Source organism: Drepanopeziza brunnea (genome assembly GCF_022702325.1).
Source record: "Drepanopeziza brunnea f. sp. 'multigermtubi' strain 214-2 chromosome Unknown ctg15, whole genome shotgun sequence".
Lineage (NCBI taxonomy): Eukaryota > Fungi > Ascomycota > Leotiomycetes > Helotiales > Drepanopezizaceae > Drepanopeziza > Drepanopeziza brunnea.
Window position 1 is genome coordinate 473,006 of NW_027094078.1, and position 18,937 is coordinate 491,942.

At 47.9% G+C, this 18,937-nt stretch overlaps 6 protein-coding genes across 7 annotated transcripts; 3 read left to right on the forward strand and 3 right to left on the reverse strand.

The window, feature by feature from the left end:
* Window positions 1-273: 273 nt before the first annotated feature.
* Window positions 274-989, forward strand: L3040_008213 (uncharacterized protein; the record flags this gene model as incomplete). The annotated part of the gene is made up of 4 exons (XM_007297151.1): window positions 274-359; window positions 456-591; window positions 674-836; window positions 907-989. The coding sequence occupies 4 exons, from the start codon at window positions 274-276 to the stop codon at window positions 987-989; spliced, it is 468 nt and encodes a 155-aa protein (XP_007297213.1).
* Window positions 990-2,253: 1,264 nt separating this feature from the next.
* Window positions 2,254-5,212, reverse strand: L3040_008214 (uncharacterized protein; the record flags this gene model as incomplete). The annotated part of the gene is made up of 3 exons (XM_007297150.1): window positions 2,254-4,130; window positions 4,242-4,403; window positions 4,456-5,212. 3 exons carry the CDS (start codon window positions 5,210-5,212, stop codon window positions 2,254-2,256), a joined length of 2,796 nt encoding a protein of 931 aa, XP_007297212.1.
* A 1,342-nt stretch (window positions 5,213-6,554) lies between these two features.
* Window positions 6,555-7,472, reverse strand: L3040_008215 (uncharacterized protein; the record flags this gene model as incomplete). The annotated part of the gene is made up of 1 exon (XM_066153934.1): window positions 6,555-7,472. The coding sequence occupies one exon, from the start codon at window positions 7,470-7,472 to the stop codon at window positions 6,555-6,557; it is 918 nt and encodes a 305-aa protein (XP_066010483.1).
* Window positions 7,473-8,426: 954 nt separating this feature from the next.
* Window positions 8,427-9,300, reverse strand: L3040_008216 (uncharacterized protein; the record flags this gene model as incomplete). Its single annotated transcript, XM_007297149.2, has 5 exons — window positions 8,427-8,441; window positions 8,506-8,576; window positions 8,727-9,028; window positions 9,158-9,195; window positions 9,292-9,300. The coding sequence occupies 5 exons, from the start codon at window positions 9,298-9,300 to the stop codon at window positions 8,427-8,429; spliced, it is 435 nt and encodes a 144-aa protein (XP_007297211.2).
* A 2,445-nt stretch (window positions 9,301-11,745) lies between these two features.
* Window positions 11,746-12,703, forward strand: L3040_008217 (uncharacterized protein; the record flags this gene model as incomplete). 2 transcript variants are annotated; one of them, XM_066153936.1, is made up of 4 exons in its annotated part: window positions 11,746-11,852; window positions 11,906-11,991; window positions 12,042-12,075; window positions 12,274-12,703. In XM_066153936.1, the coding sequence occupies 4 exons, from the start codon at window positions 11,746-11,748 to the stop codon at window positions 12,701-12,703; spliced, it is 657 nt and encodes a 218-aa protein (XP_066010485.1). The 2 variants fall into 2 exon arrangements, with proteins under 2 accessions (XP_066010485.1, XP_066010484.1); XM_066153935.1 differs by lacking the exon at window positions 12,274-12,703 and having other exon boundaries at window positions 12,070-12,092.
* Window positions 12,704-14,967: 2,264 nt separating this feature from the next.
* On the forward strand, window positions 14,968-16,261 carry L3040_008218 (uncharacterized protein; the record flags this gene model as incomplete). Its single annotated transcript, XM_007297147.1, has 4 exons — window positions 14,968-15,323; window positions 15,389-15,593; window positions 15,676-15,929; window positions 15,985-16,261. The coding sequence occupies 4 exons, from the start codon at window positions 14,968-14,970 to the stop codon at window positions 16,259-16,261; spliced, it is 1,092 nt and encodes a 363-aa protein (XP_007297209.1).
* Between the last annotated feature and the right edge of the window lie 2,676 nt (window positions 16,262-18,937).

Genomic DNA, 18,937 nt, shown 5'->3' on the forward strand with positions numbered 1-18,937 from the left:
CAACTTAGGAGAGCTGCAGGGCCCTCGTTTTGAATAGGATCAGTGTTCACTTCTTCCCCAAGCTCCATTTACCATCGTGACGTCACATGGCGGGGTATATATCAATCCACCCGTCCTTGCTCTTTCCTCGCTTTCAAGCTCCAACATCCGTCTCAACAACAACAACAACAACAACAACAACATCATCATCCTCATTACATTTGCACCACACTACAACAACCAACACTTCCAAACAACCATCTCCACACACAAGTACAGCCAGCAGCTATCAACATGGCTTCTAGAATCCCAACCTCGAATACCGTCACTGAGTCTGCCGTCGTCTCTGCTACATTCTCTCAAGTCTGGCACATGATCAAGTAGGTGCTAACCATTTTCCCCTCCCAATTTGAAGTATAGATTTGAAATCTCGACAGTTTTTCGTCTTGGTTTCCACTGATAATCTGAGCATCCAGGCTCGAGAACTTCGCTGATTTCTGGTCGACCTTGGCCAAGAGCGAGACCGTCAAGGGCGTCTCCCCCGACACCGACATCGTCAAGTGGACCTTCAAGGATGGCCAGGTCTTGGAGGTCAAGCAGGAAGAGCATTCCGTACGTCTACTTCTCCTTCGTCTCTCACGATTCGAAACATGAGATAAGTGCATAGGGCTTTGGGTTGCTAATAGAATTGCAGACCATCGACCACTACATCACCTACTCAGTCATCACAGCCCAACCCCAACTTACCTACTCTTCCGTCTTGAGTACCATCCGCCTGTTCCCTATCACTTCTGGTCACCACGAGGGTCAGACCTTCATTCAATGGACTGGTCACTTCTCAAGCGATGCTGATGCAGGTATGTTCACTCTCTATTATCGCTACTGTCCACACTCTTGGCTCCAGCGAGATCATACTGACCCTGTAAGGCGTTATCGAGGATGCCAAGTTCAAGCGTCGTGAAGCTTTGGCTGACCTGGCAACTGCCGTCAAGAGTGCCGCGAAGAAATAGGCGAATGTGCATCTCAAGGCCTGGATGAGTCTGTCTCGGGTGGGACTTTACGGGCTAACGTCTTTGCAATGGGGACTGGATGGATCTAGGCTTAGATGATTCTTCGGTCTAATACTAATGAAAAGCGATTACCTTCAATAAAATTTGAATATCTTGCCAATATGTGATGTGGCTTAGCGAGGGCGCTTCTCGACGGCTCACCCAGTACCTACCTTGGAACCACACGAGTAAATTGACATCTTGAAACGAGGCTGGCTAATGAATTTCGCGATAGGTGGGTAGTAGATCACGCTATATACCAGTGGTAGCTTTGTTGACAGGTTCGAAATTTCATGCACTGCTTCTTCGACATTCCCTGCTTAGAATCTCGACGCTCTGTGCCTACCTATCGAGCCGACCACCGCTGGAACAACGTTATTGACAATCAGGATGCGCCTCCTCAACGCCAACGCGATGAAGCTAAAGGAGCACTTGGTTGGAAGAACTCCCGCTTAAGCAATATTTCGCACTGCTGAGATATATCGAAGAAGTTAGTCACGTTGCAGGACCAAAATGTCAGACATGTGACGTAAAAGTGCCAGCGAAATGAGATCACACACGTTCCGATCGATATTCTCCGAGACCGTCAACTCGATGTTACTGCTTGCTGGACACGTGGAATACCCCTTTAACCCGGAGGAGGCGGCGGTACATCTTCCCCTTCCTTCCCGAAAATGATCCATCTTCCGCCGCCACCCTCGCCGTCGACTGGCTCTCCCCTGCCGGCGAAATCCCATTGCGTCGGAAGTGCTTTCTCCTCTCGCCTCATCCCGAGCTGAGACTTTCTTTTGATCTTTTTTTCCCTACGCTTCTTTTTTTTTTTTTTTTTTTCTTGAAATTTCTAAATCTTTCTTCTGTTTGGGGTGTGGCTGATTTTGATTTGTTTCTACAAAGGCCAGTCAGTTCCCAGCCGGCGCGAGGGCGTCGGTGACGTTCAGCGGACACGGATATGAATGGTTATGTGGCAAAGTTTTTGTGCTTCGCTATCGAGGGATCGCGGTTTTGTTTATTTGATGGTTGCAATCTGTAGGCCAAAAAAAAAAAAAAAAAAATAATAATAATAATAATAATTATTAATTAAAAAATTATATATATCTTGCCGTTGAGCGCATCGCTTTTGGTGCATGCTTTTGATTCACCAAATGCATGGCACCAGATTTCCGTCTAAGCACAATAACATTTCAGTCGAGTCTGAAGAGAGTTTCTCCGGCGGTTACCCAACACCTCATGCAACGATCCTAACAACAGGACCCAACCAAGTATCATACGCCTCCTGATCACCCTCCACGCCACCCCACCGCAGCACACTCAATAAGAACCGGTAGTCGCCTGGGCCAGTAGCAAACAGCACGTCGTTGTCCGATCGTACACTCGTCCCCATCCACAGCGTCTCGATACTAGACGGACACAACCCTCCCGTCCGATTAGTGATGGACCCGAAGCTCGGGAAGCCGAAAATCGTCGAGTTGGGAGTGACGCGAGAAGGGATGTATGTCTGATCCCGCAAGCCGCTTTGCTCGAACCCGTACCGTGACGGGACGATGCTAGTCGCTGCCGGCAAGACGTCGACGCGCAGCGACCGGCTGAACTGGAGCGTGGCTGCCGAGATGGTAGGATACGGCGGCCCGGACTCTGCGTACTCGAACGTCCCGTTGTTGACGACGACCACGTCTCCTTCTTGGCTCCAGACCCTGGGGAGGGGAAGGTCGCCCTGGTTCTGTGTGTCGATGTACGCGGCGTTGTAGACTGAGTAGGGGGCGCCTACATACGGGACGGTGTGGGATTCGCCGTCGGACGTGGCTTGGATGAAGCCACCAAAGACTGGAAGCTGTCTCTCCACTACGTTCGATGGAGGCTTCACTGTGAATCGGATAGTGCTGGACTCCCCCGATGCGAGCGTCACCTCCGAGGCTTCGAAATCCACAGTGCCGTAGTTCGCCAACTGTTGTTCCTCGCCGTCTAAGCGGACGAAGTTCGTGTAGCCGGCGCCAATATGGGACAGTGAATATGTCTTGGAACGACTTGATCTGTTCTTGATCGTGATGTTGGCACGACCCCAGTTCTGATGCTTCTCGTCGTCTCCGATCGTGATCTCCCCGGGCGACAGCTCCGTTTCCGAGAAGATGGCCCGGTAAGGGTCGATCATGCCGGACCCTTGATGTGCGGTGCTGGAGAGGATCGCCGTGTCGTTGATCCATTTCCGTGGACTGGACGTTGTCTGCAGAAGCTCGCGAATCTGATCGATGGTGTATGTTGGGAATTGGGACTTCACAAGAGCATAGGCTGCGCTTGCGAACGGCGCCGCCATTGACGTCCCAGACGTGATTCCATACCCGGAGTTCCTTCCGAGCGGCCAGGTCGCGAGGATGTTCCCCCCTGGGGCAGAGAGCTGGGGCTTGAGCTCATAGGTAAGCCAATTTGGTCCCCAGCCTGAGAAGGAATTCATGAATCCGGCAGCGTGCTGGGCGGGACTATCGAACGTCTTGCTCACGAATCTGAGCCGGTAATTAGGATAGCCACCAACGGATGCGTAAGTGGCGTTGAGCAGAGTATAGTAGGTGGCGTTGATGTTGACAACCACGGTGTCGCCGTAGGTCCCTGCTATGGGCGCACTATAATCTACACGGTGCGGATTCGTTGATGGCTGGATGAAAGTGATGACAGATTCGGGATACGTGGTCCAGTGCGTTTCGGCGCTGGAAATCTTGCAGGAGGGGCCCGACTCGAAAGCCATGATGGTACTGTTGAGATCCACGGTCTCGAAAGCGAGTGCCCATGCATCGGCATCGCAACCGGGGGAGACAATGTAAATTGATTTCCCCTGCTCGGATTCCAAAGGCCAGGTTGATGCGTACGGTATCGTCTGGTTGTTGTTATCGACAGCCGAATATACCAACGGGAATCGCGAGTTGGCAACAGAGCCAACGCTGATGGCACCCGTAGATCCTGCAGGGTAGCTCTGTGAGTACATTCCGTGTGAACCGTAATTTCCACTGGCCGCTATCACGGAGATTCCGGCGTTCTTGAGATTTGTGACTACAGACTGGTAGATATCTTCAGATAGCCAACTACTCATTCCTCCGCCGAAGGACATGCTGAGGACTGAAGGGTTTGGAGTCAGTATTTCCCCTCAAGTTAGTCGTCTAAAGCGCCAGAGGATCTGAGATGGCTGGACAGTCCTTGCACGGTATCCTGAAGAAGGACACCACTCACCATCGACACCGTCTTCCAGGGCTTTGCCCATCGCGGCCAGAACAAGATCGCTACTTGAATTGCCATTGCAGCCGAATACTCGATAGGCGTAGATAGAGGCTTCGGGTGCGACGCCGACAATATCAAAGCCTGTGTCATTCAGTGGGATCATACCCACAATGCCTGCGATACCATAAGTTCAACAAGCCCGCCTGGACACGAGATGACCACAAACCAGCTACATGAGTTCCATGTCCACCAAGTAGGCACGTAGCCAGTGGATCCGGGCTCGACGCAACCACTCCCTCATCGTCGATGAAAGAATAACCCCCCTCCACCTTGAAGCCCGGGCCAAACCCTCCACCAAGCGCGGGATGTCGGTAGTCGATGCCGGTATCGATGATTCCGATCTTGATCCCCTTTCCCTTGATGCCGAGCTCGTGGAGCTTGTCCACGCCCGTCATCTCCAGCGCCGAGAGCAAGCCACTCCCCTTGCCTGCAACAACCCGCGGCATGGAGAGGTCACCACTCGAGGGGGTGGGCTCTGTTTTGAGCGTGCTGTTCGACACGGGATCTTCGGGACGCGGGACAAAGTAGATGGGCTCGATGCTGATCACGCCCGGCAGTTCCCAGAGGGCCTGTACATTCTCGTCTTCGGTCGATCTTTGTCCGAGCGTGATCGAGAGCCCGAAGAAAACATCGGGGTTGGTGAACTCGTGGCGGACAGCGTACTCGATCGCCGCCGTGGCAGCTCGCTTGTGGAATTGCTCATGTTGATAGTTCACCGATCGCGCCGTCAGCGGAGATGGGACACTCTGGTCGAGCTGGATTACGTATGCATTCGGAATGATCGTATCTCTCAGACCCCCCTCCTCTACCGAGATGCATGCAGTTCTGAAGGCACCGAAGAACGCGACGATTCCGACGCGAAGCAACATTGACTTGACCGTGTTCAAGCTTGCATGGGACGAGTGTGAGAAGACGTTCAACATGTTTCGTGCGGTGTCACTTCTTCCTCTTTATGTACTGGCCAAGTTTACTCATCTCGCAAGCTTTGATCCTGTCATGCGTTTGGCTCCTCTTACCTGCCAGAACAGAATACGGGGGAAAAGTGACTAAAGCTACGTAAGTATAAACGAATTTTCATTCCCCACATCCAGGGCATTTAGCGAGCTCTCCGGGATGTCCGATACGTAAGTAATATTGTAGCTAGGCCGGTATAAATCGACTTGGAAGGCTTGGTCCGGGCATTGAAGAAAGTATATTTTATGGAATTCGATGCAGTGATCAATGGGGCAAAATATGTCCTATACCAACTCGTCTGTCTATTCTTTCTATCGAAATTCAGATGCGAGATCAGAGCCGCTGTCTTTTATCTGAGGAGCGTAACCATGTAATCTGACCCTGAACAATACAAACCTGAGATACAAAATTCTAGTTGCCGCGTAGGTATGTATCTAGCCGACGTTTAATTTTTAGGTTGATCAAGGAGCGCGCCCGAAATAGCTTGATTATTATCCAGACTTCGAACCTTATGCTGAATAGCTTAATTTTCCTACTAAATACGCCGCAGGGAGGGTATCGATGATCATTCAAGTATTTACCTAGAGTCTCTGAGCAGCAGCAAGCGTGCTTTAATTTCGGCTTCCACAACTAGGTAAGCCTTCATTACAAGATTAGACGAGTAGTAAAATACCATTTTATTTTCTTCCATCCAGGGGTTCGTTTTGTCGCGGCAGCTGGTAAGCTCAATTTGTACGATATCTAATAACGCGCATTATATCTTATTTATCTGGATTATTTTACTGTTTAATCGCGATCTACCTCAAAAGTAGTTACAGTTATCGGCTACCTTTAAGCTCGCTTCAGCTTGAGTTTGGCGGCTCGAGTTTGACGACTCGAGGTCTTAATGGGCCAGAGCCAAATCAGTCCAATATCAGAAATGTGCAGTGATTTCGCGTCCGGTCGATGAAACAGATAAGCCCAATGATCCCGATATTGTGAAGGGAATCAAGCTCTATATAGCTATCGTCCTGTATAAGAGGACATATATAGAGAATAGTGAGGCGGCGGAATGAGGATCGTAATGAATCGTATTCGTAAGTACGTATATTTCTGATGTCGGATGCTCAGGGAGGAACATGCACTCGTCTATATAAAGGTCTGAGCACGTAACAAAACCACGAGAGAGAACAAGGAGAAGAGCAAAACAGAAAAAGGTAGCTAGTCCCTCCAAGGCATTCCTCTCTCTCAGTGCAGAGTATCCAAAAAGTCGCTGTTTTCCTGATGATGCGTCCGTGCCTAATAATATGCCCCGAGGCAATGATAGCAACTTCAAACTTCCGCCTCGGCGTCCTGCTTTTTTATCAGCAGGTTCATCAGCTTGATACGAGGCCTTTTGAACACCTCCCTGGGCGTAAGATCCTCGTGCAAAAGTGGCTGCTTCTCGAACGAATCAAAGCATAACTCAAGATACCTTCTCGCCGACTCCATCATTATCAAAGCCCACCTCTCATACAAATCTCCATTCAGAGCAGGCCTATGAGTCCCAAGTGCTCCGATAGGCTCAGCGGAACCCTCGGAAACCTCCATCGGCTCAGTCTCTTCAAGCTCCACAAAGCTCAAGTCCCTCCTGACTAATACTCTCTTTCCGACCTCCTTATGTTGCTCAGCTTCATTGATTTTCAGGACATCGCCTGCCATATACAGGAACACTTCCTTGAGGCCGTTCAGCCTCCAAGTCATAGTAGCGAGCGAGTCTTGCAACTCCTTCCAAAATCTGCCATGGATATCCAGCGCCAGCCTCTCCAGCCGCCCATCAACACGTGACATGAAATCATCGAAACCAATCGAATTCCAGTGCCCGCTCGGCATGATCATATCGATGCTATAGTTGATGTACATCGCCGCCGGCGTCTCCTCGTAAGCGTCTTTCTCGGGCCACGTACGGGTCAGGTATTCGTGCGCATACGCTTTGAGTACCTCCTCGCGCGACAGACGACAAGTCGAGGCAAGAGTGGTGCGGATTGAGGGACTGCGAGCCGCAAGCAGGGTTTTGTAGAACTGAATATAAAAGATGTGATCATTTTTCTCGCAGCTCTTCCAGCCATTGCGGAGGTCGAGCACGCGGGGTGAGGAGTTGGCGGCCATGCGCCAGATTTTGAGCTTGAGTTCGGTGGGCAGGTCTTTGAAAGGATGGAAGGTGGTGGGAGGCCGTGAGCGTGTTGCAACGGGCTCCTGATTTGAAGCCATGGTGTTGAGCAAATAGTGTGATTCAATGCGACGTGATGCGATGGTCTTGTAGATGAGGTCAATTCGAGATGTTGGCGATGGTTTCCTCAATGTCAGGGCCTCTAACCGTCTTGCTAAAAACGCGGTGGGCTGATATTTATAAGGGTCACGTGGATTCTGCCAGTTCCGTTCCGGTGCATGATATTGAGGTAAGGCGATTGAGAATTGAGAGTCTCACGTGACGGGTCAGTGAAGTGGATTTGAGGCTGTGAACCAAGCAGGGGAAATATACGGTTTAGATGATTTAAAGCGTAGCTTAAGACAGAACCGATTTAATCAACGAAATCATTAGATCGGTGTTTCCAAGAGCCCGATTTTTGGTTAGTTGTAAGATCTTCCCAGGACCCGTTCCAAGATCGTCCCTGAAAGCTTAATTAACTAGGAAGGATATACCGGTAGATTACATTCCGTTGGATCACCTCCGTTCGAAGGGCTTAAAGGTTTTCTAACCCCTTCTATGGACGTTATTTGTTTTGGCTTGTGACGAAGTATGGTTACACCCGATCACTAGGCCTAATTTTCGCTGAACGGGTCGTTTCCGATCTTAAATCTATTAAAATATCGAGATTCAAGCCGTGGTAACGATAGATTATTCTCGATTACGATCTGGCGTTACATTTGTATAGTCCAATGACCGTCTCTTTCATATATTGATCAAAGGAGTAATATATGTCGAAATGATCCCCTATTAAGACTCGAGTCTCGAGTCTCGAGTCTCAGCAGTATCTGGTGACACTCCACTTGAAGCTGATATCTTATCATAGCGCGTATATAGAGAGACCAGTTACCATAGTAAGAACAGGCTTCACAAATTTGAATAGTAGAAGTTCGTTCATGCCAAAGTCGGGAATCCATTGCTACAAATTAAATTATCAAGTCAGATCTAAATTCAAACCCCCAGCTGCTAACAAATGCTTAAGCAGCTCCCTCCTTTGAGATGGTTAGCAAAAATGCTCATAGTGGGCAAGGAAGATAGAAAAGTGAAGGAGCATACCTTTCTCTGCCCAACGAAGAATCCCAAGCCGAATGTCTCAGTTGTGAATGTGATCTTGGATCCCTTAGGGACTGAAACATATTAGCGAAAATTTTCGATGTAGATTCTCCGTGTGTGTAGCGCCCACTCAGCTCCATCAAGCATTTCCTTGGACTCGATTGCTATTTACACAATTTCGCCGAACCAAGCACGCTCTTCAATAGAGCAGGAAGAAGACTCACAATAAAATACGTCTCCTTTCACAGCATGCACCTTCTGCCCCGTCTCATCGCTGATATCGAACTCCCCATCGACAATAATCTTCATCTCGTGGTAGGTGTACTCATACACTAGCGGGGTTCCTTTCTCCAACCTATAAAACCCTGCAGCAATGGGCGCAGTCGGGTCTGTGGAGATTGCGACGTCGCCGAGATAAGCGTTTTCATTGGCGATGAGAGGGGGCTTGAAGGCGGTTTGCGCCGCTTTGTGGTAGGTGAAGGCGGACATCTTGGGCTCAGATGAGGAGATGGGAGAGCTCTTTTTGCTGAGGAAGGAACCCATATTAGTTGTTTATTGTAATTTTGGTGAGAGATGCAAATGCGAGAGTTGGGGGGCTGACAGATGCAATGACAGACGCAGAGACTGAGGGAGGCGGGGTAGCAGATATACATACTTGTAGAGAGAGTTGCTGGAGGGAGATAGGGTGAGAAACTGCAGACCAACAGATTCGAAGTCCAGCAGGCGTTAGAGATAATGGAAATCTTTGCCTTCTAGAAACCTCTCTCTTATACCTCTTGCATAACTCACCATGCCCATGGCCAACCTACCAGTCAGTGAGCAAGTTCACGACCCCTCTAAAGTAACACAACCCTCGATCGCCGAGCCGCCTGGACTGTATTGCTACATTGGGCGTCATGTATAGCGTTCTAAGAGAAGAGAGTCAGATGGTAGTGGGCCAACATGGTCTTGTTAATCGCTGTGCCTGGATGCTTAGCTATTGCTGGAGCTTTGGATTACCTCTCTCCCCGAACCTGGCATCCGGCCACAGATGTTGACAGACTTTGCGGCTCTGCGCCACTGCTGACCGACCTATCTTAGCTAGCCGGGAACTTTTGCCTTGAAGCGGTTAAAATTTCGCTTGCGGGCGGGTGGCCCACTCATACATATGCTTCTACATCCTTACACCTAAGCTCTGGAAAACCATGCATCGCACCCGACATACTCCACAGAACATCTCGTAACTCTCTCTCTCTCAAACTTCAGCCTCAAACTGCAAGCTTTATCGTAGCATTATGAATGCATCACCATTCGAAACTCGGCATCACTGCCACTTGAATCGGGTGTTCCGGGCCTATCCGATCGTACCAATGCTTCCAGGAAAGACGTTTTCCACAGCCCAGACTACCTTCAGCACCAATTTTGTTATCCCCCTGAAACTTTGCAACCGAGCTCGTGATGATATCGTGAATATGAAGCTTATCGACCGTCGTCGAGGAGATGTTTATTGTGCCTAAAAAACCCATGTCAGACAGACATCGCTCTTGCACATCACCAGTCCAGAGGGGCGGGGGTGGAAGAGAGGTGGAATCTGGAGAAGAGGTGATTGACTTGCGAATGCCAATAATACAAATTCCGTACTACTTCTCAGTGACATTGTGTATCTCACTGGCCCCCGCCTTGTTGAGATGTTACTGCCTGCTTGTAGTCGCTTCCGCCTTCGTGCTGTTGGCAATTATCAGGCAATCATCTACGTCGGGAGCGCCGGCAGAGGTGTAGTTTTCAAGGGCACCCTATATGCACTCGCGCTTGTATTTTCTGGAAGGCCTTCTCTTTCCGGTTCGTTGCTTGAGCCTGGGCTTGATTTGGAAATCGTCAACAAATTTGATCTCTATGGGGAGTTCTCGGCGTGCCACCTTCGAGAGAGAGAAGATGGCCCAGGAGACTGTGGAAACTTTGAGTTCGATCGAAACGAGGTTGTTGAATCAGCCTATGGAACCCTATCAGGCATGTTAGTAAAGATTTCTTCAATTCTTACGAGCCGACAGATCGAAAATTCATAAATAGTCCCTCAAAGACCTGGAGAGGGGAATAACAAGCTCTGCTGACCTCAGCGCCAATACGCCCGGCACCGGTTGGATTATTTCAATTGTATTTCGCGACAGCTTGGTGGGTGACTCCCTTGACGTCCGTTCTGCCCTCTGTCGTTTGGATGATGGTTTCCGTGCCTGTTGCGTGGGGGCATTTTTAGAGTACATCTCTGTTCGGATTCTCCATTTCAATTGGTGTCGGAAAAAAGAGAAAGAAAGGTACGGTGCCAAGTGGCTGAGGTCGCTGCCTACTCTCCGGATTTGGAGTCGAATGTAAATACACCACCAGGGCCAGGGCAGGAGGAGAGCAGTAGAAGTAAATGACCAAACTCCACGAGCACACGAGCCACACTGGACCAGGACTTTATAGTTCTTGCGTTTTGTACCATACCGGATGACATGGAATAGTCATTAAAATCGTCGTTGGCCTGGCGGTCTAATACTTCGGTGATTTTTTGAACTTCGGATTATCATCGTATACGACTTGATGCTATCTGAAAGATTCTCGCCATCTGTTTGAACCTCTCTTATTGATTTCTATTCAACTAAACGCGGCAATCGATAGGTAGAATATGCAAAGATGAACACGCATAGAATCATAATTTTTCATTATTAATTTTCGTTCTTTCCGCTTTCCTAAATATAAGCGAACGTGCTATACTTTTTCAAAATAAAAACGAAAAAAACAGCAAAAACTTATATTACTGCCGCTGATCCTCAGATCTTGTTGATGCGCCCGGATAATCCATTACGCCCCATGTTACCAAGAGGAGGATATATACCGCATGCTTCCGATCATTACTCTTCGATCGTCACCCGGCGAAGGGTGCGCCCTGCTCGGCCTTGAATTTGTAAACAAGCTGGTAGTGAGAACACTCCCCAAGCAAGTCCCCTTTTCAAGCCCCGCAATTTTTACACTCCCGCGAATATGGCTTGGATGTTACTCCCAGATTAGGCTATCCAGCCCATCTACCACGATCTCAGTATGTTTTGATGAAGATACGAACGCGTTTGGGTTATATAACACAACGCGTGAATTTCGGCAGTGCGGCCGCCGCTTTGTCAATGGGTGAGGCGAAGCGGAGAGGGAGAGAGAAAGCTCTAAAGACCAGTTACGGATAAGCAATATAAGAAATATATCAGCTTGACGACGAAGTTTTTGGACGAGCTGAGCATGTTACCCAAGCTACGCATTTTGAACCTGTTATATAATGACTTCAACGATATGCCGCAGATGAACTTCAAAGGCAGCTGCTATGCCAGCTACATAAACATACCTACGTATATGCCTCAAAATATGCAGCGGATCACAGGATTTAGCTAAAGTGCGACAGCTCCGAAGGACGTCACCGATCGAAGCCATCTATCCATAAACATATATACCATATACACAACCTCAGCCAATTGTCACACTCCTGCGGTATGTATCTATCTTTTGTGCTCGTGAAGTGGTTTTGATGTGACCGGTAGAGTTGCACGAGCTGAGTCGCTGCCGCAGGAGCAGGTGCGTGCGATTCATGAACAAAGGGAAGAGAACACCGGATCTTCACTTCGAAGGTAACATACCTACCTACTTACCTACCTACTACAGCCACGAGCAACGATCAACGAGCAAGTACGCCTATATTAACTATATCACCCATCAATCTTCTATTACACAATTCTCCACCTGCGACACCACGAACCACCGGCGCCAAACCAGCAACATGTTCTTCAAGACCTTGCGCCGCACGTCCAAATCATCCGCCAGCACCACCACCACCACCACCACCACAAACACCGACCCGAACAACAAACACAGCATGGATATCACACGCATAGCCTTGGGCTCATCATCTCTCTGTAACGGCACCATTGCCTCATCGCAACCGTCATACTTCAATACCCCCGCGATTTTCATCTCGGCGCCGGTTTTAACTCCACCCAGCACGGTGGGGGAGTATGGGGGAACAAATATGGAGCAGAAGCGGGCCAAGGGTGGTGTAAATGGGACAGAAGGTGAGGAGGGGAAAGATTACCAGGAGTTTTTGGAAAAGGCGAGGAGGGAAGACGAGGAGGCCGAGAAGGCGAAGACGAGAAAAGTTAAGAAGGCCCGGGAGACAAATATGAGCCCCTGGGCGAAAAGGATGTGACAAAGGGCGCATCTCGATCAGAGAGAGGGAGAGGGAGAGGGAGATGGAAAGAAAGATCAGGGGAGGAAGATACGACCCGGCATGTAGTTGTACTACGTGGTATGTTGGGCTGCGAATTACTCGACCCCGGGACGACGCAGAGCATGCAGCTACCGGTACTACGTAGTTCTGGTTGCATCCAGGACGAGGGTGTACACCACCGGATATCAGATACTGGACAGCATATAAGCGTCCATATATTCCAGACAGCTAGTATCTTCAAGGCCGCGGCTGTGGGACCGGAACCACACACACCAACAGACAACAGATTAACACAAGACGCTTTCGAAATGGCGATGGGAGGATCATGCCAACGCCAATGCCATGTCACACAGTCGCCGTTGGGGCATATACGGCGGTATACGACGACGGTGACGATACAATTCACGACACCTCAGGACAATTTCCAACTCGGATGCCTCGCAACAAACTTTACCAGCACTTCCTTTGCGTAGTGATTTCTGGTATTTGTTTTGCTTTGCGACGTTGGCATTTGATTTGCGCTTGGGCGACTACCCTGCATATTTATTATTCTTGCTTTCCAGATCTTTGCAGAGCGCGCGAGAGGCGAGAGCGGGGGGGGGTATTGCCCGTATGGACAGGCCACTCGTATCAACAAGATCAATGGAGTCCCAAATCATCTCGATCCTCATCCTCATCCTCATCCTCATCCTGCGTTCTTCATGTACATGCAATATCTCAACCCGCACGCAATCCTTTTTGCAATGCCCTACTTCACAGAGAAATATCCTTGACGGGGATAGAAGGCGAGCGCCTTTACACAGGCTCTCTACCACAGAGGCACTCCCTCTCTCAGCTTCGTTGAATCTGATGCGGGTTGGGGAGTTGGAATGTACGTAGGTAATGGAGGGTCTCGCTCCCCCACTCGCCCCCAACCCCCAATATGAATAAAGGGCGAAAGTATATTTTTGCAAGGGCTCGAAGCAGGGCTCGAATCGATAAGCTCCGTATAGCGATTGAGCCTTGAAAAGCATCTTTAAGCAAGCCTTTAGTCTGTCCAGTACAGAGTAGAAGTGACAAGGCTTTGAGCCATTCAGAAACCACCGCCCTACGATTTTCTGGCCCTAAACTGGGTCTGCCCCTTATTCATGGGTGGGAGACTTCGATTGCCCTGCAAATCCGATTACTTGGACCCGCTCAAGCATTCTCTTCCACTGTATAAACTCGCACAGATGGGGCGCCCCCCACCACATTGAGTTCAGCGTTGGCGCTTAATCTTTAAGCACTAAGTGATCAGTGCTTACTCGCAGCAAATATTGGATATTAATTATTAATCTATCTGAAGTATCTAAAGTGACTGAGGATTTGATGCGCTGGAGTAGTGATCAGTTACTTACGTAGTACTCAAAGATTAAACGCAAACGCTGGAAAAACTCAGTGTGGTGGGGCGCGCCATCTGTCTGAGTTCAATGTTTATAAGGTATACACACTGTAAGATGACGAAGCCAAGGGAATCGAATATATTCGAAGCGAGTAAACATACTACGTATCAGCTCTATGCGGCTGCCGCTCTGAGCGGCGTCATTGGCTGTTGACCGGTCATTGGAGATCTTGCAGAGTGCTGAGATATTATCTTGAAACGTCGTCTTGTCCACTTCAGATTACATTTTCCAAGGGCAAAGGCAAGGGCAATGTGACATGCCTTCTCTCGAATCGCACGGTCGCATCTTCAATCCTGACACCAAGTCTCTTGGGTCTTCTTGGAGACGCTTACTCCAACTTCACTACGAGCTGTGGGGTAGCTTGATGACTATCATGAGATTTGAGTGAGTGATCTGACTGATATACCTATACAATGCTCGCGACCTCACTTTGATAATCTAGACTCGGTGACATGCAAAGAAATCGTCCGCATCTCAGTGCGACTCGTCGACAAACAAAAAATGCGATGAACATGGCGGCCGGCTATGAAACACTGCGCGATATCTTTTGTGGAACTCTATCTACTTGAATTTGGAGGCGATCACAATGCAAGATCGTGACGAAGGATTTCCAAGTACATGGGTCGGCTCAGGGGCTGAATTCCTCGAAAGTGATTGTATAAAGACGAACTCTAGCTGCCCTTCCACTACTGTTCTCCAGCTTGTTTCCTCAGTCTTACATTCACATTCAAAATCAAACATTAGGCTCCGGAAGCTTCAATATTTCGTTCATTATCTTACAGAACCTTCTCTCCAAATTTACAGCAAAACACATACATCAGGATGAAGCTCACTCTCTTGACTCTTGCATTGTTGGTTGCCATAGCCCAGGCTGCTCCTCTCGAAGCCAGGGCCAAGAAAACCTCGCCCGCAAAGAAACCAAAGGCCAAGTCGTCCGCAAAGAGTTCAAAGGCCACTACTGTACCTACTATCTCGACAGGCTATACCTCCTCCCCCTCCGTAAACACAGGTAGCTCCGGCTCGTCTTCCGGGTTGATCACAGAGGCTTGTAACATCGGATATGCTACGCTGAATGGAGGCACTACGGGTGGCGGCTCTGCTTCTACTACCACAGTCACTTCACTTGCGGAGCTCACAGCGTGTGCTACAAAGGCTGGGCCGGCTGTCTGCTTGATCAAGTAAGAGATCCTTTTCCTAGCAGCTGACTTCCATGAATCTTGTCAAAAGACTGACGGGAAGATAGAGGCGCGATCACTGGAAATACAGCTATCAAGGTCACGGCTGATACCACCATTGCCGGTGCTGCTGGCTCTTCCTTAACCGGCGTGGGTTTCCGCGTCTTCAAGGTCAAAAATGTCATTCTCCGCAACCTGAAGATCTCCAAGGTCTTGGCCAGTGCAGGAGACGCAATAGGTATTCAGAAAGCATCCAATGTCTGGGTCGATCATGTATGTATACATCTGTCTTTTTTGTCTCGGCGCATTATAACTGCTTCTCAATTTATTCGGGACATTGCTAACTATTCTTGAGTGTGACCTCTCCTCTGATCAGGATCACGGCAAGGACTACTACGACGGGCTCTGCGACATTACGCACGCCTCTGACTATATTACCGTCTCCAACACATACTTGCACGACCATTACAAGGCATCCCTTGTTGGGCACTCTGACAACAACGGCGCTGAGGACACTGGACACTTGATTGTTACCTACGCGAACAACTTCTTCGAGAACCTCAACTCTCGTGGCCCATCTGTCCGTTTTGGAACTGCTCATATCTACAAGTACGCTCCTCTCCAGACCTGTGTGATATGCAACAAGACTAACATTCTACCTTAGCCACTATGCTAAGACCGCTTCTACTGGTGTCAACACCCGCATTGGCGCTCAACTTCTCATCGAGTCATCTGTATTCGAGGGCGTCCCCATGGCTATACAGTCTGCGTACTCCAAGTCCGTCGGATACGCCACTGTCAAAGATGTTGACCTCGGAACCGGAACCAACACCGTCAAGGCCTCGACTCTCACCTCTGTCCCATACAAGTATACTCTTTTGGGCTCCGAGAAAGTTGCCTCTGCAGTAACTGCTACTGCGGGACAGACTCTCAAGTTTTAGGTTTTTATCTGAGACGAGGGGATAGACAGGGTCGGCTGGGTTCATCGAGCAGGCTCTTTACCGACATCTGGGTTTAATCTAACGTCAATTGACAAGTGGAATTTCTTGTATTTACTAACTTTACGCATTATTATTATTAGTTTATTACTTCTAGAATAAGTGTTACGTTGACGTACAACTCATTCTCTCCGAACAAGCTCTTGGAGATTGTCTTCAGCATAAAGTTCGATGGTTCCTGGAGCGATGGCGCACCTGCAAGTCCCTTCCTGAACATTTGTGCGACCCAGTTAAACCATAAAGCGGTGGCTTCTGAATGGCTCCAAGGCCTGCAAACTCTATCGCAATAAGTAAATACTTGCTTAAAGATACTTTTTAAGGGGAAATACAGTGGTAAATCGACGCCCCCCAAACACTACGGATGTCGACGCCACCCCCCCCTCCGGAATACTGGAAATCCCGACCCGGCAGAATGGTCCCCTAAAGTTGCGATGTCAAGTCCCAGTAATCGTCGGCTCGCTTAGGTGGGCTTCCTTACATCCTTTCAGTCGATATAAGGAGGCCCACCTAAGCGAGCCGACGATTATTGGACTTCACAGGCACAGTGATGTACAGAGTAGGTAACACTCCGCAGTAACGGTCAGCAATCGCGATTGCTCATACAGTCTGTATTCTATTATTTCCTTCTCAATAGTCATGCCATAGCCTCTTGTTCTAGCCCAATTGTTGATATCCACCAGGGCTTCCTCTCGAGAAGGGTTTTTTTTTTTTTTTTTTTTTTTTTTTTTTTTTTTTTTTTTTTGATAGCGAGGTCGTAGGCGCTGATATCGAATCTTGCACGCGTAGATCTGAGATCTACAAGCGTATCTCTACGACCGGGCTCTTCCTCATGCTCAGGCTCCTTCACAGGCTCCTCTGCAAGCTCTACAGGCTCGACCGCAGACCCAGACTCTTTTACACGCTCCGCAGACTCAATTATACCCTCGCTGTTCTACTGGCGTATGTTGCTACTAGGATGGGGAATAGCATGGGGGTGCTTAAGCTTCTTGGAGCTCTGATCGGAGCGCGGGGGTTTTGAGGCAATTGAGCATCTTCCGCTTGCAATGTCGAGACTCGTGGTCCAAAAATAAATCTAGGGTCCAGATTTTGAAATGCAGGGGAAGTTATACTACGTATGTGATAATTTTACCCCTGGTCGGAGGACTAATCAGAGGCAGGGGTTGCGGCTCCTAATGCTCTTCAGCGATACGCTCAATTTTCAGCGATACGCTCAATAAGTTCGTGATTTTCCTTTCACTCTCGATTAATTAGTAAAACTATGATTAAATTCAATACCGAAGCAGAAAATATAACCGCCAAAGCTATAGCTTATAGTAAATCTAATCCTTACGTTGAGCCGAGCACATTGACTGTTAAATTCATCGTTCTTCTTCGTCAATTTAACGCGAGATTTGAAAGCCGGAAATCATCCACATATTATAAATAAAGGCTCAAAAAACGCATTACCGTGTATATAAATAGTAAGCTTAAGTAAGTTTACTTCTATTTTTAATACTTATGAACTGTCTAATAAAAAAGTTTTATGCGCGTGCTATAATAAATTGATTATTATGCGTTGCGCAACTATCTTATAAGTAAAGATACAAGGCTTTTGAATTAACCGGTGCACTCAAAAGGACACGAATCTATAATTATTACGTTAAGCTACTGAAACTGGAAAGCAATATCGATTCGAAGCTAGCGATTACGATTTGCGATTAATAGATTAGCGGAAAGATTAAGCCTTTTCGATGCTCGAGCAAGAAAGATTCGAGGAAAAAAAAAAAAAAAAAACGCTAAATTGAAAAGCTATATCGATACGGTTAATGGAATCATCGCTTACTGTTACGGCTGAGGAAAGGTAATATTATAATAGCTATCAGTTTATACGCTATATAATATAAAAACAAAGACGAAGAAGGAAAGAATTATAGTACAAGAGGGCCGAGAAGCCTTGTACCGTAGGGCGGCCGCTAGCCTCGGCTGACTAATTCAACTCCAACCTTTTGCCAGGACCGTAATCGTCGGCTCGCTTAGGTGGGCCTCCTTTCATTCTTTCAGTCTTAGTCGGTATAAGCGACTGCGGATCGGAAGCGAGTGCGGATTTTTCGAATGTGTTAGAAATTCTTATATATTATAGCAATTATTATTACAATTAAAGAATATTTATATGAATAATTAATCTACGATTATATCTTCTTCCGAAACATTTAAAATTGTATCATCTGATAAAACATTTGACTATCGATTGCTATTTTTATTAGAATTTGATTCGTCTTTTACTTTACGCAACGAATCGTTTGAATTTCTATTACTATTGAAATTGAAGCTATCGTTATCGATATTGATATTAAAAAAAGGAAAAACATCTTGCTTTAAAAAAGGGTCTTTAATAATATCGATTATAATTATTAAATCATCGTTATCGAGAAAAGGTTCAAGTTGAAAGAGAGTGTTGGTCGAAGAATGCCTTTTTTACGAGGCCGTAAAATTTGACGCTTAAAAGGTTGTTGCATCTATCAAATCTCTTTCGAATCGAGAATTGGAATAAGTATCATATCGTCGTCTTTAATAATTAAACTTGCAGCAAAGCGTTTTAATATAATCCTTTTACGCTCGCGCTTAGCTGTTCGTAAATCG